General features: G+C 33.3%; 2 protein-coding genes across 3 annotated transcripts; one reads left to right on the top strand and one right to left on the bottom strand.

Moving 5' to 3' along the window:
• Nucleotides 1-2,995: 2,995 nt before the first annotated feature.
• On the top strand, nucleotides 2,996-6,318 carry LOC133796733 (ubiquitin-conjugating enzyme E2-23 kDa). Its single transcript, XM_062234379.1, has 6 exons — nucleotides 2,996-3,153; nucleotides 3,254-3,333; nucleotides 3,604-3,718; nucleotides 3,864-3,916; nucleotides 4,038-4,166; nucleotides 6,012-6,318. Exons 1-6 carry the CDS (start codon nucleotides 3,110-3,112, stop codon nucleotides 6,143-6,145), a joined length of 555 nt encoding a protein of 184 aa, XP_062090363.1. The 5' UTR covers nucleotides 2,996-3,109; the 3' UTR covers nucleotides 6,146-6,318.
• Nucleotides 6,319-7,060: 742 nt separating this feature from the next.
• LOC133796732 (ATP-dependent helicase BRM) lies at nucleotides 7,061-18,921 on the bottom strand. Of its 2 annotated transcripts, none has more exons than XM_062234377.1 (14): nucleotides 18,203-18,921; nucleotides 15,554-16,891; nucleotides 14,100-15,434; nucleotides 13,806-13,918; nucleotides 13,417-13,504; nucleotides 13,181-13,267; nucleotides 12,957-13,049; nucleotides 12,741-12,824; nucleotides 12,460-12,663; nucleotides 11,283-11,525; nucleotides 9,629-11,203; nucleotides 8,960-9,538; nucleotides 8,247-8,498; nucleotides 7,061-7,979 (listed from the first exon to the last, which is right to left on the bottom strand). In XM_062234377.1, the coding sequence occupies exons 1-14, from the start codon at nucleotides 18,392-18,394 to the stop codon at nucleotides 7,332-7,334; spliced, it is 6,831 nt and encodes a 2,276-aa protein (XP_062090361.1). In that variant the 5' UTR covers nucleotides 18,395-18,921; the 3' UTR covers nucleotides 7,061-7,331. The 2 variants fall into 2 exon arrangements, with proteins under 2 accessions (XP_062090361.1, XP_062090362.1); XM_062234378.1 differs by having other exon boundaries at nucleotides 18,024-18,218.
• Nucleotides 18,922-25,853: the final 6,932 nt, after the last annotated feature.

Genomic DNA, 25,853 nt, shown 5'->3' with positions numbered 1-25,853 from the left:
TCAACTGTTTGAACCTTGTTTTCGGCATCGTAAACTATTCGGAATTTTTTAAAAATTTGCAGGATGTCTTAAATGACAACAATGTATGCTGTCATAAAAAAAATTAGAAATAAAAATTATTTAAATGTCCGAACCATGCCCTGGCTGCACCGAAGTGCTACCCATAATATATAATACAATACTAGATATTTAATAATTTTATTAATATAAATTTAAATATTATAAAATATTATTAATAATATTTAATACAAAACTAGATATTTAATACTTATATTAATATAAATTTAAATATTATAAAATATCATTATAATAATATATAATACATTATTTTAATTTTTATTAAAAAAAGTATCATTTATGTTTAAAAAATTAGCATATTATATATATATTTTTTTTTAAATCATAAAAAAATATTTTTTTTCATTTTTCATTTAATATGTTTATGCATTTTTTAATATATAATATTTTTATTTATTTAAAATTTATATTATAATAATATAAATTTAATAAAAATAATTAATAAATTCTATAAATAAAATTAAGCAAACGTATATTGTATGTTGTTTGTATATAATTTATAAATTATTGTTATACTATTGACTCAAAATATATGTAATCTATATAAAAATAAATAAATGAAACAGTAATTTTTATAAAATATTGATAATATAAGGGATATGTTTACAATGTCAAAAAAAACATTAACAAAATTAAAGAAGTACAATTGTGGCCCTTTATTTTATATATGATTAATTGAATTATACTGTTTTCAATTTTGGAGGACCTGTACAATGATTCTTCCGTATTTTTTTGTAGGACACAATAACAATTGGTCGATTAATTATTTGTTTACTGTTATTATTAGTTATTATTTGTTATTCATATTCTGCTGGATTCAGGCATTGCCATTGTTTTATTTAATAAAATTATATTGATTATAATATAATTGATTTTATATATTTATAATCAATATAAATTATAAATGTAGAAGAATTACTACTATTGTATGATTTTAGTCATTTTGGTCACTATTATAAATGTATAAGAATTACTATAGTTTAGACGCTAATACTAATAAATTTCATAATCTCAAAATGGGATAGGTTCTATAGACACCAATTTCTACCTCAATTTTTACACTAATTTACAATCATTAAATTATTTTAGATTTGATGGTCTAGATTACTTGATTATTAATTACTCTATCTAATAGTATTTGTTACCAAAAATAACAAGTGAATCAATAAACATATTTTAAGTTATTTAATTTAAATTTACCATAAAAATCTAATTCAAGACGCTTCTAAAAAAATTGAAAGTGCAATATATATATATAATATATATATCTTAAATATTTAAAAGTATTATATTCTTTTTTACTTGTCTTTCATAGTTTTCTTAAAAATAAAATATGAGGACACTAATATTTTTTCAATGATCTTGTAAATAAATTGTGTTTTTTTATTGGTTACTATAAAATAATTTTATTTGGATGGTAAAAATTAAGAATAGGTTCTATAAATAGAAATACGTGATATTTTTTTTACAAAAAACAAAAAATAAGTGATAGTTTATTTCAAATCAACATTTAAGTTATATATATATATATTATTTGATTTTTTATTATAGAAAAAAACTATTATTAAAAATATTTTGATTTTTTTATTAAAATTCAAAATAATGAATAGACTTTTTAATAAACATTAGATTTTTATAGGAGGTTACTAAATAAATTATATATTTTTATGTATTATAAGCTATTAAATATACAAATTACCATTTTTATTTTTGGAAACAAATAGAATTATAATTTTTCATTAATTACTAAAGGGTTTTAATCAACCAAACAATCTAGACCATAGGATCTTAATTAATCTAATGGTTGTAAATTAGTGTAACAATTAATGTAAAAATTATTGTAACCTGTCCCTCTTAAAAATTTTACATTCGTATTAATTCTTGTGTTGACTTGCTGGTTTCTCGACATTTCTGATTTAGTCAGTAGTCTTTATTATCCACTTAGGTATATACATAATATATAAATATAAAAATTAAAGGAATCTTTAGTATAGATGACACTGTTCACTGTCATTATATAAAGAGGAATAACATAAATTATAATTTTTAAGCTAATTACGTATTCAAATGACCAAGTGGATAATATTATATAATTTGTATGTAGTTATATACTTGTATATATAGTATAACAATTAGCCATAATACAAGAAGGGATTAAAACATAATTATGTATTACATACTCACCTTTAAATAACAATATATTCAGAGGTTCTTTATAGAAGATAACGTTTACAATAATATTGAAATGACATTTTAGAAACATATATAAGATGTGGGGTTGCACTAACACCAACATAAATAACAATATTGTATTTATTATTAAATTTGTATTGCGAGAACCATTAAATTTTCTAATTAAGTACCAATAATAGCGGTCATTTTATTGGTAATGAAGGACTAAGGACACACTTGCTGACATCCTAGCCTTTGCATAGAATCGTTATTACATTTATACAACTTATTTATTTATTTATTTATCAATAATAATAATATTATTAATTTCTTATGAAATGATTACACTTGCCTATTCTTTTGTTTCACCTTCTTCACCCAAATTAATACTTATTGTTATGCTCCCCAGTATGGCAATATATATAAAAGAAAAAACTGCAACAATTTGATGTGACACATTTCCTTAAAATAATAATAAAAGGTGAAATAGGTAAGGTAAGATTTAAAATGCGAAATAGTTAAATATGGAATTTTGAATAAAGACTATAAATGGTGACTGCCAAAAGGGCTAAAGCAAGTATGGAAGGGAGAGAAATCTGTGTCAGCAATAAGTAAGAAAAGTTGCCCTCTTCTAAAATTTAAAAAATAAATTAAAAAAAGAAAAGTATTGATTAGTCAGAAAAAAAGATATAATTATTAAATTAAAAAGAAACTTGGGGCCTACGTGAAATTTTGCACCTTATTATTACAATCTCCTTGGTTTCCTTCCCTCATTGATGTCTGAACAGTTTTTGCTTATCTCAGTTGTACACCAAAAACAGACTCCTTTGCTTTCTCTCTCTGCAAACAAAGAAAAATCATGTCTTCTCCAAGCAAACGCCGAGAGATGGACCTCATGAAACTGTTAATCCTCTAAATTAATCGTCTTGTTTAGCTTATTTTGATTTTGTTTTTTAGTTCTTGTGTTGATTTTCTTTTTCTTCCCTTCTGGGTTTTGTTATAGGATGATGAGTGATTACAAGGTTGAGATGATCAATGATGGCATGCAAGAATTCTATGTGGATTTCCATGGACCCAGTGAGAGTAAATCTCCAATACCCATATCTTTATTTCCCCTTTTCAATGCTTATTTAAAAAAAAAAAAAAATTAGCTTTTTCTTTTTCCAAAAAAAAAGCTGCAACAAGCTCTCTAGCTAAGTTTTGGTTACTAATTATCTGTCCAAAGCATCTTCTCATGTTTGGTATGAAATTTTTAAAAGTTATCTCATGTTTTCAGCAACAAGTGCTTTAGCTAAGTCTTTATTTTATTTTATCATTAATTTGATTTCTTCAACATGTGATGGCTTCTTCCAGGTCCTTACCAGGGAGGTGTATGGAGGATAAGAGTTGAACTACCAGATGCTTATCCCTATAAATCTCCCTCAATTGGATTTATGAATAAGATCTACCACCCAAATGTTGATGAGATGTGAGTTATTTTTATTTATTTATTTATGAATTCGAATTAGATATCAGTATTCAACGTTAATGTCTTGTGGTTTTTTCTTTTTTTCTTTTCTACGATGGAACTGTATGCAAAATCTCACCCTTCTTTTGGCGTTTTCTAATTTCAGGTCAGGTTCTGTTTGTTTAGATGTCATCAATCAGACATGGAGCCCCATGTTTGGTAAATCAGTAGTCTTTACAATTTTCTTTCTTGTCCTACATAAAGTTTTTAGCTTATTGGTTTTTCTGTTGGATTTGTGGGTCTTATATGTGTATATAATTTTATTTTATTTTTTTTGAAGATCTGGTAAATGTATTTGAAGTATTCCTACCACAACTGCTTCTCTATCCCAATCCATCAGACCCTCTGAATGGAGAAGCTGCTGCTTTGATGATGCGAGACCGAGCTGCTTATGAACTAAGAGTTAAAGGTAACTTTTTCAAAATTCCTAGTTCAATTCAATGGTTATGAATTCCCTATAAAGCTGGAGTTTTTTTTTTTTTCTCTAGTATTTCCACCATTATTGTGAAAAGTTTTCAATTCATGTTGTAGTAATTTGTAGAGCATTTTTGTTTTGAATAACTAATGAAATGGCATAGTATATAGCACTTAATTTGAAGATATCAAGTTTAACTTTAAGTACTTGGAAAATTAGCATTCTGCTGTTGTTGAAGATTGGAATTATACATACTGCTGCATTTATGAGCAACTTCTCCACCTTGATGTAGTCACCAAGTTTTATCTAAAAACAAACTTAATTGTTAATATAAAATATAGCTTTCAATTGAATACATACTGTTAGAAAACATTTATGTTTGTTTCTGAAAAACAAAGTAGATGCCATTACAAGATTTTGAAACTATCATAAATATTGCTACTAGTGTACCGTCTTCACTGCCAAGTACCAACCAGCCGCCATCATAGAAGCTCTCTCCCCTAGCTTTGCTTCTAAGAAGTTACCATAACACCTGCCTGTTCAAGATTGTTAAAGAGAATATATCAACAACCATTGTAGTTGGTATTTGTACTTTATCACTCACCGAAAATCGACATTACCTTCATTTTCCAGACAATATTTACATTGCACTCCTCTTATGAGCCCCTCCCTTCCCCCACCAGGTTACTTTTCCATCTTGTTGTACCCCACACTGCTGGCTACTGGACAAATGACCAAATCAGTCTCTACTTGACTTCTGTAATCGTGTTTTCATTCTAAGTAAATGGTACTTTTGCATTATTGTTGATCAAACATTAATTCTTTCATTTGCTTGAAGGCACATGTCAACATTGCCAAAATTGTGAATGTTAGAGAAGTTCTAGTGTAAATGTTCATATAATTATGCTTGAAAAGAATCCTTGCGATGATGTGATGGCACTGGTATAGTGCAGGTTTACCAAGTCCAATACCTATGAGATAGTTAGGTGAAAAATCTTGATGGTTAGAATTTTGGCCAACCATTAGTGATCATGTTGCAAGCTTTGTCCCTTTTGATTTCCCACTCCAGTGTGGTCTTTCAGATGCAACATTTACTTTCACAAACTTAAACCCATATACTATGATTTAGGTTGGAACTCAACCTTTTCTTGCTACTCTTTGGGCTGTTGTACCGTTAGGTCACGTTCGGAGAGTAAGATTGGATTAGATAATTTTTATCATAATGAAATTAAAGAACACACTGAAAGAATTAATCCAGCAACCTTAATGATCTCTCTAATCTGGGATAGCTTAATCCTGTTGAAAAATTTAGGATAATTTTATCTTATACAATCCCTATCTTTATGTATTTCAATGGTAAGAGAAAAAATTACAACTTTACATTTAACTTGTTTTCTTCTAATTTATTGTTGTCATTCATTCTTATATGTTTTCCTCTTATATCTTTTAATCTAATTCAACTTTCCGAACATGACCTTAATTTATAGTTAGTAAAGTTTCATCCATAAAATTAATGTTAATGTTGTGTCTAATCACTGGATAGTAAAATGGATATATTGTTTTTGCATCATCTTAATATCTGGAAAATGGTATTCGAACTTTAGAAAGTCTGTAAACAAAGTCGCTTCATTGGTTTCAATACAGAAGTTGTAGAATTGAATGCGGTAGCATCATGAAATTTGTCAAACTGATGATGAAACTGATATCCAAAAAATTACTAAATTGTTAAATCTTTAGAGTGGTTTCCCTGTATCCTATTTATATCTAGCTTTTAGCTTCACATTTCCTACAACTTTGGACATAAGTATGTTGTTGCTTGTGTTGGTACTTGTGATCCAGAATACTGTGAAAAATATGCCAAGGCAGAAGACATTGGAGCTGCTGCAGAAGACAAATCGAGTGATGAAGAGGAACTGAGTGAAGACGAATCTGATTCCGGTGATGATCAAGTCGCAGGCAAAGCAGATCCCTGAGAAGGGTTTCTGATCTCTCATTTGTAAACTCTGTATCTGTACATGATGTTTTAGCTATCGTAAAATTCATCTGAAACTCCATTAAGACTGTACATTTGGTAGGGAAAAAATTTCCCCAGCCTCTTTATTATCTTCTTCCACTGTAAATAAATTACTTTGGTTCCATATTGCAATCCTTGTTATGTTTCTAAAATTGAATGTTATTGTATTGTGTGATAGATGACACTACACAATACAATGCAATGAAATTTATTTACGTCTTTCTGCCAAATGGTATTTTTGAGTCTTCCTGTTGTTAAGGAGGGTATAGGAGGAGAAAGAAACTAAATCACAGGTGTTGAAGTAAAAAAAAAAACAAGCACTACAAACAATATTTAGCCAAAAGGATAGTGTGGACTGTTGCATTTGTTGCTCAGAAATTCCATTCCATTCTAGTCATTGTTTATTGTTTAGTGAAATCTACTTTTGCTTAACAAGAAATGTTTGTCTGTGAACTAAAGAATGTGTACCAGCATTCTCAATTTTAAATTTCTACATGCATTTACAATAACTTCGCATCATTTTTTGTCCGTAAGAAGAAATAAGGGGAAAAAATCATATCACTGAATTAGAATGAATTATGTAACACGAACTCCAACCTTAATAGATATCTTTTGCACTAAAATAGTGTAACTTTTACCCTCTATTTTTTCATCTCCAACAACTATACTATATTCTATTGCAAAAATAAATATTCATGTTATTATTATTATTATTATTGTATCTACACATTGTCTGCTCTATAGTAGTAGAATTCGGTTGGAGCTGCTCTTAAAGAATCATCAACTACAGCTTTAAAGCCACTTTAGCCTCCAATTCAAGCAAAGCTCAAAAAAGAAATAAAATAAAATTGTTGCAGTCAAGTCTCCATGGTGATTGAAGTTTTGGAAAACTATAAACTCTGAAGATTAATATGAAGCATATCTATACAAAGAGTTTTTCATTTATCAGAGACAATGCTAAGAATTCCATGGAAGAGGCGATGGTAACCTACAAGGTGGATAAAACAGAGACCTAAACTATATTAACAATATTGGCTAATAATTGCAGTTGGGCCAAGAAGGGCCACCAATAATGAACACGAACAAAAAAAAAGTAGGGGAAGTGAGAAAAGTCTCCATTACATCAGTATTCTATCCTTTCTAGGTCATAGATGGCTTGGTCTCCTCTTCCCAGAATCTGTCCTCAACCTCTTAACTGGGTTTGCCCAACCAACAGACCCTCCACCCCCATTTGAAGGTTGAGCAGATTGGTTAGCCCACCCTTGAGAATGAGTGGCCTGTTGAGTTAGTCTTGTGTCTCTGGTGACTGAACCAGCACCGGGGCTTTTAATACCACGAGCCATGCTAGGGGGTGAAACAGGGCCTGCCGATCCAGTCCTGACCTTCACCAGAGACTTTTCCCTGTCTTTTCTTTTCTTCTTGCAAATAACAAGATCCCCAGGATGAGCAAGCCGAGGAGAATCATCTTGCTGAATTTGCTCTCTGCCACTGCTACTGCCGTGTCTCAATTCTTTCTGTGACACAAGGCTTCTCATCCTGGAGTCTTCACTACTGTATACAGGCCCCCTTTGCTGCGGCTTCTGTGGAGGGCTTGGGTCAGGTTCCACCTCATTTATCATCTTCTGTCGCTTGCTTAGAACAGCAGCAGCCAGCCTAGGGGAAGGAGCAGCAGTTGTAGAAACTGGGCTAGAAAATGAAAGAGCACTTCTAGCTTCTCGAAATTCTGTGTCATGGAATGCAATTTTCAAGATATCGAAGAACAAATCGTGTACTTTCCTAGCTTCAGTTCGTACCTGGGCATTAGTAATTACACTATTAGACCATTATATTCCTGTTCTAGGAGAGCAACCCTTGGTTCCAAAAGAGGTACATGGACAAGGATATCTCTAGAACAGAACAGGCAAAAGTACTGTCCTGATTTTGACTTTAACAAACTGATTGCATTATGGAATATTCATTTTTTTAAATCAGTGGTTCGGTAACGAACTCAAGAGGCAAATGCAATGAGTTAGTATGATCGTCCAAAAGTAAACAGAAGCACAGAATTTAAAAGGCATTACCTCATGTGAGAATGCATAATAATGCATTGCGCTTCTCAACATAGACTGCACATCAAATACCAGCTCCATAACCCCATTATACTCTAACCTCTCTATACGTTGATCAATCTTTCTTAAATCCAAGAGATTATTCCCAGATCCGCTTGTGTAGCCAGTATTCTCAATCCGCTTCCACAAATCTGTGAGCAAAGGTACAATTTGAGGTCCCTCCTTATCTATTCGCCTTTGAAGCTTGCTTATCACATTCTTACACTGCATTCAGAAAAGTGTAGGTGAGTCCATATAATAGAAACATAAAGAGTAAATGCAATGAAAGGCAATGTTCGTAGGGGCATTATTTCCCACAATAATCAAATTCACCTTGTACACCATATCCACCAAGATAAACTTACCTCAAGGAATCAGTAAAGTTAAAATATTCAACCGATCAACAATATAATTATAAACATAGTAAGCAGTCCTTGACCTGAAATATGAACTGGGGCAAGGAACTGGGATACCAAGACACTTACCTTTCCAGAAAATCAACCATGAATAGTAGATACACAAACAAGTATGAAATATTCCCCATACTTACACAGCTGAAAACAGACACCTTATTCCTTTCCAATTATGAGTGTTCACAAGGCAAAGTCAACAAAGCTATAATAGTATGCATCATCAGTACAGAAAAGAAGAAGCTGCAAAAAAGGGATATAGTGAACAGTACATACCCTTCTCTGGATGATCTCAGGCATCTTAGAGCCCAAAACTGAAGTACCACTAGAATTTCCAACTTTTCCATCCCAGTTGTCTCTAGGATGCTCACTAGCATCATCTACAGAAGCAGACATGTTATTCAGTCTGCTACCAGACTTTGGAGAAGATTTTGGTGAGGCATGCAATTTTGCAGTATTTGCTATTCTCCTCGAAGGCAGATTCCGCCTAGTTTTTGAGGAGGAATCATTTTGTTCATGCCTTAAAGCACTGGAATCTCCATAGGATTTCATTTCAGGGTCACCTCGTAACTGTGTCAAATTCTTGTGGTCCTGAAATGGCAACAAAGATGAATCTCCTCGCTGAAGAGACAAATCTCCACGCTGAAGAGACGATGTCTCATTACTGGATTTCTCTTCTGGCCTTTCCACATTGTGACGGGGGCGAATGCGAAGACTACGTTTCCTCTTTATCTTGGGCTGTAAAACCTGTTCATCTTCAGCCTCTTCACGTTCATGAATCCAACTTCCAGATTGTTGGTGATCCATGTGAGAATCTCCAGATACAGCAATTTCTCCCTCCTCTAATTCATCTGGCTGCAAATATTAAACAAAATATGACATCAAAGAAACATCACAAGCAAATGATTATGACAAATAAAATAAACACAAAGAGAAGTTGCTTACCAGCCTTTTTGATACAGAACCGGGTCTACTATCTAAGGCTGATAGTGACCCAAATTTCTGCGAAGAAACTGGAGACACAATCCTAGTCACTTTTCGACTGTCTGAAGATGACCCAGAGGAACCAGCTTCTTCTTGCGTATGGCTATTTCTAACACCTTCTGAAGTTCGAGGATACTCGAATACAGCATCACAAGTTGGACCATCTTCTTCTACTTGGTCTTTATTACATGGGGGTGCCCTAACGGCACCACCGAATTCATCGTCCTCAAACTCTCCAATTTCACCCTCTTCTTCATGCAAAGAATATCCATTTCTCTCATCCGAACTTGCTTCTGAGTAATCGCCATTGTCATCGTCTAATTCCTTGTAATTCGGATGCTTTTTCCCCTTGGGTCGTCCCCTCCTCCTTTCAGTTTTTGGGGATGAATCAGAGCCCACTTCATTGGATTCCACTCCAATGTTCCCACCAAACAAAATGTTCTTTGATGGTCTTTTTGATAAATTAGCAACAGTTGTATTTACTTCCCGTGTACCAACACGAAGCCATTTAGGGACCTGTTCATAACTCGTCATTTCCTCAATCCAATCAAATTCTTCATCCATTTGATCAAACAATTCAACTTCTTCTTCACTTCTAGCAATCATGCGATTAACCTCCTGCAAAGAGGGAACATCATGAACAGTTTCTTGATATCTCTCCTCATCATGCAATAATGTCTCCAATGTCATGCGTCTCTCTTCATGAGTGGTTCTCTGGTCAAAGCGACCGGCATTTATAACCTCGTCAGCCATGTCAATCTTATACTGCTGAATGTTGTTTCTGATGAGGCTCTCAATGGAACCCACATACCGATCCTTACCAGCAAGGTCATCCTCTGAATCAACTGTACCTCCACTTCTCAGTTCATCCTCTTTCTGATGGCTAGGAATTTTGTCAACAACTGCTTCCATATATATGACTTTGACCTCCCTCGTTTGTCCAATACGATGGGCTCTGGCTACTGCCTGTTCTTCATTTTTAGGGTTTGGGTCAGGATCATATATGATTACTGTATCAGCGGACTGAAGATTAAGCCCTCGACCAGCAGCACGGATACTAAGCAAGAAGATGAAACAATCTGAACCGGGGCTATTAAAGTCCACTATGGCTGATTCACGATCTTCTAAACTAGTTGTTCCATCAATTCGTCGATATACTAGTCTTCGCCACTGCAAGTATTCCTCCAATATATCAAGGAGTTTTGTCATGGTACTGAAGAGCAGTACTCGATGTCCTGTTCTCTGAAGTTTGATAAGGATTCTATCCATAATCCACAGTTTCCCACAAGATCTTACAATGAATTCCTTGGATAAGTCACTGTAATATGGATAATTAAGCAATGGATGATTGCAGGTTTTACGTAGTTCCATACACCTGTTATTTAAGGTTTTATACACCTTAGCCGTGTAAATTGGATTTTTTTGAACCCTCCGCCTCTCATCTTCTGGATCAACTCGAATAGTACCAGTAGATTTAATCCAATCATAAACAGCACTCTGAATAGCTGACATTCTACATTTTAGAATAATTGAAACCTGCAATACAGAATTGCAAATGAGAAAGAACCATGAAACCATACAAAGCACATAACTAAGGACCACAACAAAAGCAAACCTTCGGGGGAAGGGAACCCTCAACATCCTCAACACGCCGTCTGAGCATGAATGGCTCTAAAATTTGGTGGAGTCGATGGATAATGATGACTTTCTTTTCAGTCTCTAACCAGTCATCTTCTGCATTCTGTGTAGGAGCTTCTCTTTGAAATGGCTTTGAGAACCAATCGTGAAATGCCTTCCTATTATCAAACACTTCAGGGAGAAGTAGATTCAAAAGTGACCACAATTCCTTCAAATCATTCTGCAATTTAGAAAAAAAATCCCAAATAAACTCGAAAGTTAAAAAGTGATCAGATTTCCTTCAAACTAATAATTTAACAAAACAAAAGAATAAAGCAGTAAGAAACATCCGGGGAATAAATTGAAAATATATGATACATCATAAGTTGACTACAAAAGTTGAATACATGGATGATACTATCATCTTTTTATTAATATACAACCTGATGCTTCTTATAAAAAAGAAAATAAGTTCACTGTAAAAGTTCATTATGTTGAATTACAGAATATATGTCACTTCTATCATCAAAAAATTGTTTCGACTCTCAAGCAAAGGCATATTCAAAAATTAATGCTTCCTCACTATATTGAGTTCTTTTATCTCATTGATTTCATCCATAAAAAGAACACAATCTTGGAATTTTTTGAACACCCTTGGTTAATAAGGAACGTGATTAAATCATCAATGTCAGTAACTCCATGAATAAACTAAATATCCCATGTGACCATGTCCCAACATGTGGAAATTTCTGATGTATGAATGATTTTCTCTGCTTAAGTATGGAACTGATATAATTAAAAAAAAATTGCAATTACAAACTTAAGCATTGTTGCATTCCACAAACAAAACAGCAGCAGCAACGGGCTTATTTTCTAGCTTGTATCAAACAGCTATTAATACACTTTCATGCAATAATTAGAGAGAGAGAGAGAGAGCAATGAATCAATTCAGAATTCAAAGAAACACAAAAAAGCAAAATTTTGACAAGCTACTAAACTGATGCCCAGTTCACTCTTCTCTTTCCGCAAGAGGAAAGGCAGGTTGTTGTTGTTATTGTTATTGTTATTATTTAATAAAAAAAAGTAACAAAAACAAGTTTGGTAGGCAGAATTTCATCATTAAATCATATGACTCAAAATACTAATAAAATCATTATTTGCCTATTTTAGTGTACCTGTAATGGTGTCCCAGTGAGAAGAAGACGCCTCTGACAACGATATCTATCAAGATCGCGAGCTAGAACTGATTCCCTGTCCTTCATCCTCTGTGCTTCATCAATTATAATGTATTTCCAATCAATTTTAGATAGTTTTGAGCGATCATACATGATGAACTCGTAAGTTGTCACAAGGACATTGAATTTCATGGCACAGACCTCCTAATCAGAGTAAAGAAACCTAGTTAGCAAATAAACAGAGAAAGAACAAGGAAATATGCAAATCAAATATTTCTTACCTGGGAAAATAATTTTGATCTCTGATCTTTGCTACCAACATAATATATGCAAGACACAGATGGCAGCCAGCTATGCAACTCACTCTGCAAATAAACACAGTTAAGCATGCCAGTAATGGTAAATAAAATATTAAAACTAACAGAGAAAAAACTCACCTTCTACATCTTCAGAAAACAAAAGGACAGACATTAAGAGAAACGAAAAATGTCACTAACCTTCCAATTTACCAAAACAGCATTGGGAACAATTATGAGATGTGGCCCATAATTCCCTTTGAACTCCATTAAGTAGGCAATCAATGCCATTACCTGCAAAGGAAAATTTTCAATCACTTAAATGAAAAAATGAACTGAAGCGCCAAAACGCATATGACACACAACCAGTTTCTAGTCACAACTTATAATAATATGTAAATAAACAGAGGGAAGAAAGGCAGAACCTGTACAGTCTTCCCAAGACCCATTTCATCTGCTAAGATTCCATTTAATTTGTTGTTATACAATGAAAGCATCCATTGCAACCCAACCTGCACAGACAAGTGGAATATATGTTTAAAAAAAACTGGCTCACTTCCACACAAAAAATTAAAATAAATAAATAAATAAGAAAAAAGACTTGCTACAAGAAAATATTGAACACAAAGCAAAATCCCATTTATTAATTGTAGCAACCTACAAGCTGATAGTCTCTTAAGGTTCCTTTGCGCAACATAGAGGGTTGCCTTATGACTCTTTCATTCACAGCATGTGCAAGACTATAATACCTGGTAACCAACAAAAGAAACAGAAAATAATTTACAAAGAGTAGTGCACACTATAGAAAAGGTACATAAAATAGCAAATATGAGATACACCTTTCTTGCATTTGAAAAAACCTCAAATACCAAAAAAAAAAAACACAAATATTTATGTCTCAACAGTTATATATATCAAACTTAAATATGACCCAAAAAAAAACTAAAAAACTAGGCACATCTTTGATCTGCAGCCAGTATGGACCTGGATACTGCCAAAGTGAATATTCAATGTTATTAAGGATATTTTCAAAACAATTAACCAGCTTACTTGCTAACGGATGAGCTATCCTTGGGCGCATTCATTTCCATAAAACGATTTCTTATCAATACTTCCTCCCCAGCACAGGCTGCAGCTGCTCTAACTTCTTCTTCCGAGAGACCCTTTTGTCAACATCAAATAGATTAACAATAGGGAAAGAGCCCATGGCAAGGGAACAGCAAAAGAAAAAAGGAAAATGTTGCAAAGACAAGTCAAAGAGACGCATAACAAGTGAAATGGTAAAAAAACGAAAAGAGACTGGGCCAACAGTAAGAAGAAAAGATAGAAATAAAAGAAGCATGCCTGATGTCGTGCAGCAGCTGCAGCAGCATTAGCTGCCTCCTCCACTTCTTGCTGATTCTTGGCAGCTGTTATTTTACTTCCCAGTTTATGAAGGTAATCTTCTGTCTGAGTCAAAAATGATGAAAGAACTGCATATCTCTCTGCAGCATCACCTTCAATGCTAGTCTGTTGTTCAAGCAACATCTCCCTATACCTTTCAACATCATTATTCTTCAATGCTTCCATTCTTTTGTTTCGATCATCATCCTTCCTTTTAGAGAACTCCCTCAACATCTTTTCGTGATATTTGGCAACCCCCCTGTTCCGAGCAGTCCGTGCATCACGAATGGCCCAGTGAGCCTCAAGAAGTTTCTTACGCCAAAGAAAGATTGATTTCAGTTGTTTATCTCTCAAGGCTTTTTGAGAGGCCTGTACTTGTCTAGCAAGCTCCATGCGCTGACGCTCACAGAGTCTGACAAACTTCCGATAAGGCCTATCAGGCATAGCCATTATCTCCTGCTGCTGCTGATCGATTTCATCTCTCAAACGTGCCTGCATATCTAAAAGTCGAAGCTTCTTCTCTTCAATTTGCAACCGCAGAACAAGGTCTGGTCTAATCCTTTTTCTCTCCAAATTAACAGCAAGTAAACCACCAATCTTCTTTATATTTTCTGTTCTCTTCTTGTTAAGCACTTCTACACCTTCCTCAAAAAGAAGATCTTTTACATCATATGCAAGTGTTAGATTGTTATTATTGTTGCTATTCATTGTTCCGGGACCCAACGAGTCATGTTTCCTAGTGAAAAAAGGGAAATCAAATAGTGGTCCATGGTACTTTCTAGCAGAACCAACTTCTTTTGGTTGGGGTGCAGTGCTTGCTTGTGTAGGCTTTTTAGCTTGCATTGCATCAGATACAGGAACATGAGGTGCAACAGCCTTTCCTCTATCTACTGAATCACTTCTAATGGGAGCTTTTGAGGTACCACGTTCAACTTCATGATCTGACTTAGCAGAGAGGCCAGTAGGTTGCTGCTCTTCTTTTCCTGAAGAAACCACGGGTACAGGTTCCTTAACCATAGCTGGCATACCTTGCACATGAACTGCTGCTGCATTTGATTTCTCATCTCTTGTGAAAGCTTCTTCCTTTGAAATAGTCTGCCCATTCACTGATGCAACTGCCTGTGCATCCTTTTCACTGGACTCCATATGTCTTGCACGGTCTGCTACAACCTTCCCAGCAGATTTCTCCTGCACGTTTACTCCTACTGGATTATTTTGCTGCTGCTGCTGCTGCAACTCAAGTGGAGGTGGAGCAATAGCTCTAAGAAGCTCTTGTGGGAGTGTACCTTCTCCTTTCTGTAAAAAAAATAATAATAAATATATTAAAAAAACGAAACGCAATTGTAAGGAAGCCTCAGTTATACATGAAAATTAAATATGCGGCAAGAAAGGATGCAAAACATAAATTTGCAAACCTTCAATCGTCGAAATGCTAGTATTTGTGCTTTAAGAACATGCAGTTGCTGTTTGGTGAACCCAGAAGGACCAGGACGTTGTTGTGATGGGTGAGTAGATGGTCCACCTTGTGATTGGACTTGAGTTCCAGAAGCCCTCTCATTCATAGAAACAGAAGCTTGTGGAGAGGATCGATTCACTGGCCTACTATATTGCATTTGCACACTTTCTGGGCTACTTAATGGATTTTTGGCATTAAGGGATTGATCAACACCCTGGTTAATGTTTCCTGGTGATTGCAAAGAATGCATCGGAAGCATTCCATTACCAGCTACAACAGGCTGTCTAAAAGCCACTTGATTCTCTCTACCATGAACAGGAAACTGCTGCATTGGAATGTTACTATTGTTAACACTACCAGCATTTGAAGTAGAGCCAAAAGGACCAGATGATACTGCCTGCTTTGCTTTTGCTGAGCCAGACTGCCCAGAAGCATCACTTGATGAATTAGCATGAGGAGAATTCTCACTGGCAACTTGCGGAGAAGTAACCTGCTGCTTTGACACTGGAACAGGTGATGATTGTGCTCCCATATTGCTTTCATTTGGTTTCTGCTGTCCAGCCAACCTAGACTGCACAAGTGGAATGAGCTGTGCAACCAAAGTGGCATTTCCAGGCAATGAAAGATCAATGTTGTGCTCAACTGCCCATGCCTGCACTGCTTGCAGCTGAGCAGCCATTGCATGCTGGTTGTTTGCCATGTTTTGTACATTTTGCTGAGACTGCGGCCCCTGCATGGGCCTAATGACATTTCCATGCATTAATTGTCCAATACCTGCAGGTTTGGACAATGGCTTAGGTTCACTCCTTTGGTCAGAGGCTGGTGGCTGTCCTTGATCCATCTGCTTTTCTCCACGACCAAAATGCTCGGACTTGGATGAAGATGCCTGTGCCTGATTACCCGCCTGAATAGACATAAGTTCTTGCATTTTCATATTTCCAATTCGTGTGTCCTGATCCTTTCCTGATGGAGGACCTAACATTCCCATTTTAGCTTGCTGTTGTGACTGCATAGCCAAAGCAGATTTCTGCTGTGCAGCTTGAAAAGCATACTGAAGATATGCTTGATGGACTGGATTCATAACTTGTTGGTCAAGCCCTTGGCTCCTAATGTGACCTTCTTGGGAAGAGCCATGTTGCTGAGCCAATTCGAAGAATTTCCTCGACTGTTGAGACAGCGGCATTGCACCATGAGGTAAAAAATTGCTTACTCCCAAAACTCCTTGGAGATTGCCAGCTTGGTATGCTAGAAGGGATTCATTGCCCTCAGGTTTTCTTAGTAGTTGTTGTTGTAATGGCTGCATAAATAACAAATGATATAAGAACATAGTCGCAAGATTATACCATATTATTGTCCATGGCATGAAAATAATTATAAAAAAATGAAACTAAACCACAACTTTATTCAACTTGAAAATAATAATTTATAATAAATCGCCACAGTCATTTGTGGATCCAATCCAATCCTAATTTAACATATAAGGTAAAATATAAAAGCAAATCAAGCAAACAAGAAGCCTGAAATCATATCATATACTAATATAAATATGTAAAGCCTGATTCTGATTTCTACCAGAAAGAACCTACCAAAAGAGCAGACCAAAATTTGTAACAAACCATCATTAAAAATAATAGATTATATCATTCAAGTTAGATTAATAAATATATTACTTCTAAATCACATGTCCAAAAGTTACGCCATCATTTCACGTGTCATGTAAGGTGAGATATAAACTCCCAGGGAATAAATATGAGGTATAAACAAATTCTAAGAAAATAAATAATAAAAACATAAAATGTCAATAAACAACACAAAGCACAGAAGTGGGAAAAAAAACTCCACTATATTAATACCACAAGCACATTGGACAAAGTTGAGAATAACTTTCTCAAAGTGCAACTTTTATCTTATTTCACCGATGCCACCTGGACAACCAACTCATTTTGCTCTGTTTAAGCTATCAACAAGTTCTATACTTCATAAAATATATACAAAGGCAGCTTTCACAATGACCAAACAAAACTGGGTAAACAACAAGCATAAAAAGTGAACAGGCCTGAATAACCACATTGGTTTTTCAACAGCTTCCAAATTATACTTTTAGCTGATCAATGTTTCATGATAAATAACATTTGAAATACAGAGAAGAGAAGAGAGAGATCACCAAAAATTAAATGTCAAACTCAACTGCAGACACATAATGAATAAAGAAAAATATAGAATCCATTAGCAGACTCCACATTATTGAAACTAAACTCTCTTAAAACGAATTGAGCATGCAACATGACCTTTATTATATGTAAGCAATTCGTTCAATGCTTGTTAGCATTAGGACATGCCTAGTTTGAATCCTGTGTTACCTAAATTTACTGCTAGAGAAATTAAGGTAGCAACTAACTAATAACTACAAACAAAGTTGTATTAATTACCTAAACCCACTTGCACATTTGCAAGAACACTTCGAGTTGGAGAACCAAAGCACTTAAATTTCTTCATCAATGAAACAATTCACTCTTACCCATTATCCAAAGACCTCCAAACTCCTCAACTCACATTCCAACTAAACCAAATCTTCATTGAAATCAACTGAATTAACAGAAACCATTACCTGCCTAGAACCTATCTGCTGATGTTGATGTTGCTGATGCTGCTGTTGCTGCTGAATTGCATCGAGACCCAAGTGCGGAGTCGACACGGCAGACGACGAAGAAGAAGGCGAGGCAGCCGAAGATGTGGATGCCGCCCGCCCCACCGGACCTCCCGGATTCCGGCTGGGTCCTCCTCCACCACCAGATTGCATGCCAATTACACCGGATTCAAACCTACGGAGAAGCCCAATTCACCCAGAAGAATACAAAAACCCACCAGCAATAGAAAATGAGGGAAAAGTAGAATAAACCAAAAAGCCCAAAACCCAAGGAAACTCAAAAATCCCTCCCAATTTCGACAAAAACCCTGTCTGGGCCCTCCGATCGCAACGTTCAAAAACCCACAAGCTCAAAAATCTTTTATTTTTTCTCTCTCCCTCTACGTTCCACGAACATTCTCTCTCTAACAAGCGGGATTTTCGGAGTGGGCATGGATAATATGGATCCCTGGCGAGCTGACAAGCCGAGTTGATGGAATTGGCGATTCCACTCACTCTCTGTTAGAGGGTTTTTCGCACGCGATTCGCAAAAAATTCAGTCAAACCCTAGCGATTTTCCTTTTTTTCTTTTTTCTTTTATTTATTTTTCTTTTTCTTTTTTTCCTTTTTTTTTTGGTAAATATTCTTTTTCTCGCTCAGGTTGGACAATGGGGTCGCTTTTATGGCTTTATGCTAACTATGAGAGGCACTCACACTCCGTCTCTGCAGTTAGCGTTTTACATAAGAATTAGTTACTAACTTCGACCCCAGATTTTGTATTTATTTACGACGTGACCCTTACGTTTTCAATAAAGTATTTATTATACAAGAACACACGCCCAATCAGAATTTGCAACGTGTCAATAACGGAATATATGAATCAAACAAAAAAAAATTCTCAACTTCAGATAAAAAATATATATATTCTCAACCGAAAAGAAAAAAAATTATTGGATTATTACATGAATACCTTCTTATTTGATTAATAAAATTACCAACAAAAATAAACAGGTAGTGTTATAAAGCAGAAAATACTCTTTAATGAAGTTGAAATTTAAAAGGATTTATGCCAAATCATAAATGGACATATATTAATAGATTATTACCTTTGGAAGATAGTTCAAAATCTTTGGCAGTTACTTTTTTTTTTCCTTTAATAATCATTGTAGACAGGTACATGAACATGATTTAGGATTCATGCATGTATAAGGTAAGGTTATTTGCATGTTATCTTCAATTTATTCGAATTGATAAATTGGTCCTTAAATTTATTTATTTTTTCTTCATCTATAGCCTTTTTTTTCTACATCAATACCTCTCTCTTTTTTTTTTTGGTAATAGGGTTTATTACTATTTAGATTGTAATAGAAAAATTGTACAAATTGGAGATTGATTTCTTCCAACTAGCAAAACTCATCGTCTAGTCTAAGGGCATACTTCGCCAAACCATGAGTCGCATTATTAAACTTAGAACTAACATAAGACAGAAATGTCTTTGAAAAAGTAGACAATAAAGTTTTAATATCAGAAAAAGTAATTCCCACTTCATTTCAATAGGTTGTATTGTTATTCATTGCCATTACAAGATAAAGGAAGTCAGAATAAACAACATCCAACTAAAGTCCAAGTCTTTGAGCTCAAACGAGTGCGACCAATAGTGCAATAGCTTCTGCTTGAAAGGCTGACAACATTCCTGCGTGACAATCCAATAGAGAGTTTAGGTAATAACAAAACAAAAGTATCTCATATGAATCGAAAATAAAAACACAAAACCACCATCCACACAACAAAATAACCTTAACCAAAGGGATAAGGTTCCTAGAATCAATACAATCATTTACCATTTATGCCCACCTATGGAAATACCAATATATTTTAGCTATTAGGGATTTGTAGAAAGTTTTAACTTAAAGAAAATGACACTAAGTACCTTTTAAATTTGATTGAATAGTGAATATTATTAGGTCTTAGAATACTCCTAACTAAGGATATTCATCAGTCGGTTTGAGTGGGTTGGACAAATTTTCAACCCATCCAAACTTATCAATTTGGGGGATTTTGGTGGGTTTTTTTTAATTATTTTCATAATTTTTAGTTTGAACTTGTAACTTAAATGTTACTTTAAAATTTAGGATTTTTAAAATTTAATTTAAATTCAATTTTATATAATGTATAATTAATAATTATATAAATTTAAAAAAAAATTCTTAATTAGGCGGGTCGGCTTACATTTGACGAGTTGCAAAATATTTCAACTCGCCCAATGTAATAATTATGGACGTTTTGAAATGAAGCTCGAATTTTTCGAGTTGTATTTTTTGTCGGCTTTTCGAGTTGTATTTTTTGTTGGTTGTTTGAGTTGGTTTGGGCACGGGGTAGGGTTTTCAAGTTGGGCGAGTTGCAAAAAAATTTGAACAACCATACTCTCAAGTGCATCTATTCTCTATCTTTCGAAATACATTACAAAAACATCATTTTCTTTATTTTACATTACACTATATATAAACCTCTCTATTTTTCTTCTAAATTATTTAAATATTTTATTCATTTTAAATATATAATATTATTGTATACATATATAAAAATGAATTAATAACTAATAAAATATTGTTAGAGCAGTGAATAGTGTTGTTCCAAACTTGGAGCATAAACTATTAAGTAAATTTGATGCTTCCCTTCTCTATTTTAGAGAAAAGCTAAGTTTACAGCAGCTACTATGAATATTGTTATACATGTATATGTTTTAAGAGATGTGATAATAAAAAAATATTTTTTACAAATATGCATATACATTTATGTTATATATTTCTTTTAACGGAAATTCTTAGTTTTAAAGGGCTTATTTTGTTAACTTTAATGCAATATTTAAAATATTTTATAATTAATATAAATTTAAATATTATAAATGATATCACTATTATTATATTGTATATAAGACTACATATATAATAATTATATTAATATAAATTCAAATTCAAATGTTATATTATAATAATATATAAGAAATTTTTATGGTAGGGGCTTAAAAAGAGCCCTACCAGTGAGGCTCTTTTGTATTATCAACCCGTTAATAGTTTTTAGTGCAATCTTTTTATGATCGTGTATATAGTAGTTATTTAGAGCTTCCTACAAATTTTTAGAAAATTCCGAATAATTTATAGTGCTGAAAACTAGTTTAAAAACAAGTTGTTGCACGCGTGACTAATTTTTTTATGCGTGTGGAAAATAACATGTTTGAACCTAGGTTTTTGCACTGTAAATTATTTAGAATTTTATGAAAATTTGCAAGATGCTCTAACTACAATATACACGATCATAAAAAAAATCGTGCCGAAAAATATTCACAGATCAGAAATACAAAAGAGCTCTACCATAGAACACTCCTAATATATAATACAAAACTAGATATTTAATAATTATATTGATATAAATTTAAATGTTATAAAATATTATAATGATAATAATATATAATCTTAATTTCGTATTACTAATTATATTAATATAAATTTAAATATTATAATAATAATATTTAATACAAAATTAGATATTTAATACTTATATTAATATAAAATTAAATATTATAAAATATCATTATAATAATAATATATAATACATAATCTAAATTTTTATTAAACAAATTATCATTAATATTTAAAAATATTATCATATTATATTTATATATTTAAAAAAATATTTATTAACTATATTAATATAAATTCAAATACTATAAAATATACCATTATTATTATAATATTTAATATAAAACTACATATATAATAATTATATTAATATAAATTCAAATTCAATTATTATATTATAAAATATTATTATAATAATATTTAATACAATAATAGATTTTAATACTTATATTAATATAAAATTAAATATTATAAAATATTATTATAATAATAATATATAATACATATTCTTAGTTTTTATTAAAAAAAATTATCATTAATGTTTAAAAATATTATCATAATATATTTATATATTTAAAAAAAGCTGAAACAATTTTTATTTTCATTTAATATATTTATGTTATTCTTTTATATATATAATAGTATTTATTTATTTGAAATTTATATGACAATAATACAAATTTAATAAATATAATTGAAATAAATTCACGATACAAATAAAAGTTATTTATCTTGTTTTTGTTATTATTTTTTTAATTATTCTCCTTTTAAACTATAAATATTTTATAGTTTATTTTGGTAATTTTGTGATATTAAATCAAGTACAATAAAACATTCAGCCACTAATTTGAAAAGTTGAAAGTTTAAAAAAACAAATTGTAACACCCTGGTTACCCCATAACAGTTACGGTGAACCGGAAATTTAACTCGCTACCCGAGTCCTTTAGTTAAAAACGTGCTTCTAGTGTTATTACCAGGCTAAGGTGGAAAACCAATCAAAAAGAAATAATATATTTTATTTAGAACATAAAACTGTCCATGGGCCCATCAAAAACACATTTACAAGTTATTTACAACTCAAAATTGTCATTTCTGTTTCAAATGGCAAAAATTAGGGTAAACCTCCTTGGTCGTGGTGGTCAAGCGGCTGCATATGTACACAGCACCACCTAAGCTCTCCACTCAAGGCTGGGTGAGCTTTTCTTTCCCTTTACCTGCACCACATAGCACCCATTAGCCAAAGCCCAGTAAGAAAACACAATAATACATACAAATATTAACAAATGATTATTATTATAATCACACAGAGCTTATAGCTCTAAATAGATGAGTGAGTATCACTTGAGGTCCTCATAAACCATAATGAGTGACTAACAAGCAAGTCACTAGCTTAAACAGATGAGTGACTGCTGGGTAAGTCACTAGCTTAACAGATGGGTGACTGATGGGTAAGTCACCAACTTAACAGATGAAAGACTGATGGGTAAGTCTCACGGGCTCAACACCCACAGCCATGCGACTAAATAGTCACTGTGGCTCTAAGTGACCAGCCTTTGGCTAGACAAGCGCTTATAATATTCAGCGAACTTGAGGTCGGTCCGGCATTAATGCTCTTTTGAGTCATTCAATGCAGATGTCGATTAGATCTAATCTTTATTGGCTTGCGTTGAACACGCTAAGGTCGTTCCTGACTTATAAGTCAGCACTGTGTGACCAGTGCCCAGTACCACTGCTGAACTTGACTAATGAGTCACAGCTTCACAGTTGATACTGTCACATTTGCCAATTCTGACTAATTAGTCAGTACCATACACAAGTGAGCAAGATTTGCTAAGTATTCAATAATCAATCCATGTCCACATTTACACATTCAACATGCCTCATGAACAACCATGCATGTCACATATGGGGTGCAGTTTTCTTACATCTGATTCGAGCAAGAATGAATAAAAGAACGACCCTTGAGAACGATCTGACTTTTAGTCATTTAGCGGTCACCTAGTCATAACCAAATATGGGACACCATCAACAAAATGAACAATAAATGTTCCCAAACCAAGATCTAGCCTCCGGGACATCAATCCCCACTATTCCAGGTAGTAGGAACAATCCCGAGGCCTAAAACCAAGTTCTTGAGGTCAAAACACTCAAACGGGCTCAAAACTACCAAAGGGCTGCGGCCCTAGCACCTTGAGCCGCGGCCCCTAGCCACACCAGGAGCAAGGGTCGCGGCGCCCAGCAAGGCCAAAGTGCTCCACCTGCTTCTTCGAGCTAAGGTCGCGGCCCCCAACCCAGAATCATCCACAAACTTGGTTCCCATCATCCCAAACCCTCAAAAAACATACCTAAACACTTCCAAATCCACAAATCAAAGTTCCCAAGCTTCCAATGATCCAAAACCATCAAATCCCGAGGCTCAAACGAACCAAAAACTCAACGATTCCCAATGAGCTAACAGGAAGAGAGAAAATGTTTTATAACGTACGGTTCTATCTGACAAGCTACTTCAAGCTTAAGTAACCTCAAATAAAACCTAGTGCTCGAGGTCCCGAAAACATCCCCAGGGATATTATAGTCAAAACTCTCAGAATTTCCTCTTGATCTCAATAACTCCCAACTTATCATCAAATAACATTCTCATTACTCAATATCCCAATAAAAGACCCATGTTATGAAAAAACCGCTAATTTATAATATAAGGCCGTCTCATGCCGAATAGTTCGAATATATCTCCATAATAATGGGATCTCATTCACAAATCACAATATGCACCAAAATACACAAATATGCCCTCAATAGACCAAATTACCAAAATATCATAATAATCAAATGTGGACTCACATGCATGCATATAACATCATATTATAATATAATTCACATAAACATGCATATTATCAGTTAATGGCATAATTAAACAATTATGGCTCTCCCGGCCTACTAATTCAGTCATTAAACCGCATTAGGGATTTCTGGGGCATTACACAAATGGTTCATCAGAATCTGCAAAATAATTAATATGGTGGCAAAGTTTTCGAAGTTGTTGTCATTTTATGTTATAAATATTTTTTTTACCATTTCCAACCTAGGGTGCGTTTGAAAAACTTAAAGTGTGTTTGGAAGTGATTGTGTAATTTATAGGGGTTGTTCAGTGTTTAACGCCCAAAATGTGACTACCACTAAGCGGTAGTTGTAGTAAAATCGTGTGGTCGATCTATAAGTAGGTAACCTAAAACCAAAAGATTAGTAGAAAATAACACAAAAAGTTAGTAACATAAAATAAATAAAAACTGGGAATGAAAAGAGATTTGAGATTTTTGTATTGTTTTTTTGATGAAATGATAAAGTAAGATAAGTGAAATAAAAGTAATGTGTAATCAAGAGTTTGAAAAATATAAAGGTTTCAAGAATCATCCATATGCTTGTTTCGCTACTTAATTATTATATTTACAAAAATACACAAGTAAATAGTTCACATCCCAACATTTACTTGGAAAAACTAACATTAAAGTCCATATTCTTTTCTAACAAAAGTTCATTTGAGTTATAAAGTTCTTTACTTTAGGAGCACAATGTTAATCTTATGAAAATTCTAAAAATGACAAAATACCCAAGGACAATAATGCAATCGAAGATTAGACATAAAATTATGTATCAATATTACTTTTACTAATTAGAAGCACATAGAAAGAGCATTATTAATCCTATATACTATTAGCACAAGTAAATAAAGATAACAAAATAGAGATGTGGATGAAAGAACATAAATAACTCAAATACATTACATTAAGAACATAATAAATCAAAGTAGGAAAATAACATCACTAGCATATGGAATCATCCCTAACATTCCTAGGAAGATTAGGCCATTATGATCATGACTCTCACAAAATTCTAAGAAGAAAATATGAGAAGAAAGTGAGTAGAAATTTTGCTATAGTTTATTTACTCTAAAAATTACATACCAAATGTGAAAGAAGAATCATTATTTATAGAAGGAGAAAATGACTAAAAATAAATTAAATTACAAATGGGGTCTACAAATAAATTTAAAATCTTAATAATAAAATATGATTTTGAAAAATTAAATCTTATTATTAATATTAACCTAGCTATTTTTAGTGAATGGTCATTTTGCCATTTTTCTAAAACACCACAAAATATGAGCTTAAGAGCTTAAAGTGGAAAGGTGCAAGACCCAAAACCCACAAAAATTG

Source organism: Humulus lupulus, chromosome 8 (assembly GCF_963169125.1).
Source record: "Humulus lupulus chromosome 8, drHumLupu1.1, whole genome shotgun sequence".
NCBI classification, from domain to species: Eukaryota; Viridiplantae; Streptophyta; class Magnoliopsida; order Rosales; family Cannabaceae; genus Humulus; species Humulus lupulus.
Note: the sequence above shows the minus strand (reverse complement) of the source record. Positions and strands in the feature narration are given on the sequence as shown.

Coding starts and splice junctions, on each gene's coding strand:
- LOC133796733 (XM_062234379.1), top strand. CDS start 3,110: ATGTCTTCTCCAAGCAAACGCCGAGAGATGGACCTCATGAAACT. Junction 3,154..3,253: donor GAGATGGACCTCATGAAACT/GTTAATCCTCTA, acceptor GTTTTGTTATAG/GATGATGAGTGATTACAAGG. Junction 3,719..3,863: donor CACCCAAATGTTGATGAGAT/GTGAGTTATTTT, acceptor TTCTAATTTCAG/GTCAGGTTCTGTTTGTTTAG.
- LOC133796732 (XM_062234377.1), bottom strand. CDS start 18,394: ATGCAATCTGGTGGTGGAGGAGGACCCAGCCGGAATCCGGGAGGTCCG. Junction 13,505..13,805: donor GATAGCTCATCCGTTAGCAA/GTAAGCTGGTTA, acceptor GTTGGTTACCAG/GTATTATAGTCTTGCACATG. Junction 13,268..13,416: donor CCTTAAGAGACTATCAGCTT/GTAGGTTGCTAC, acceptor TTGTCTGTGCAG/GTTGGGTTGCAATGGATGCT.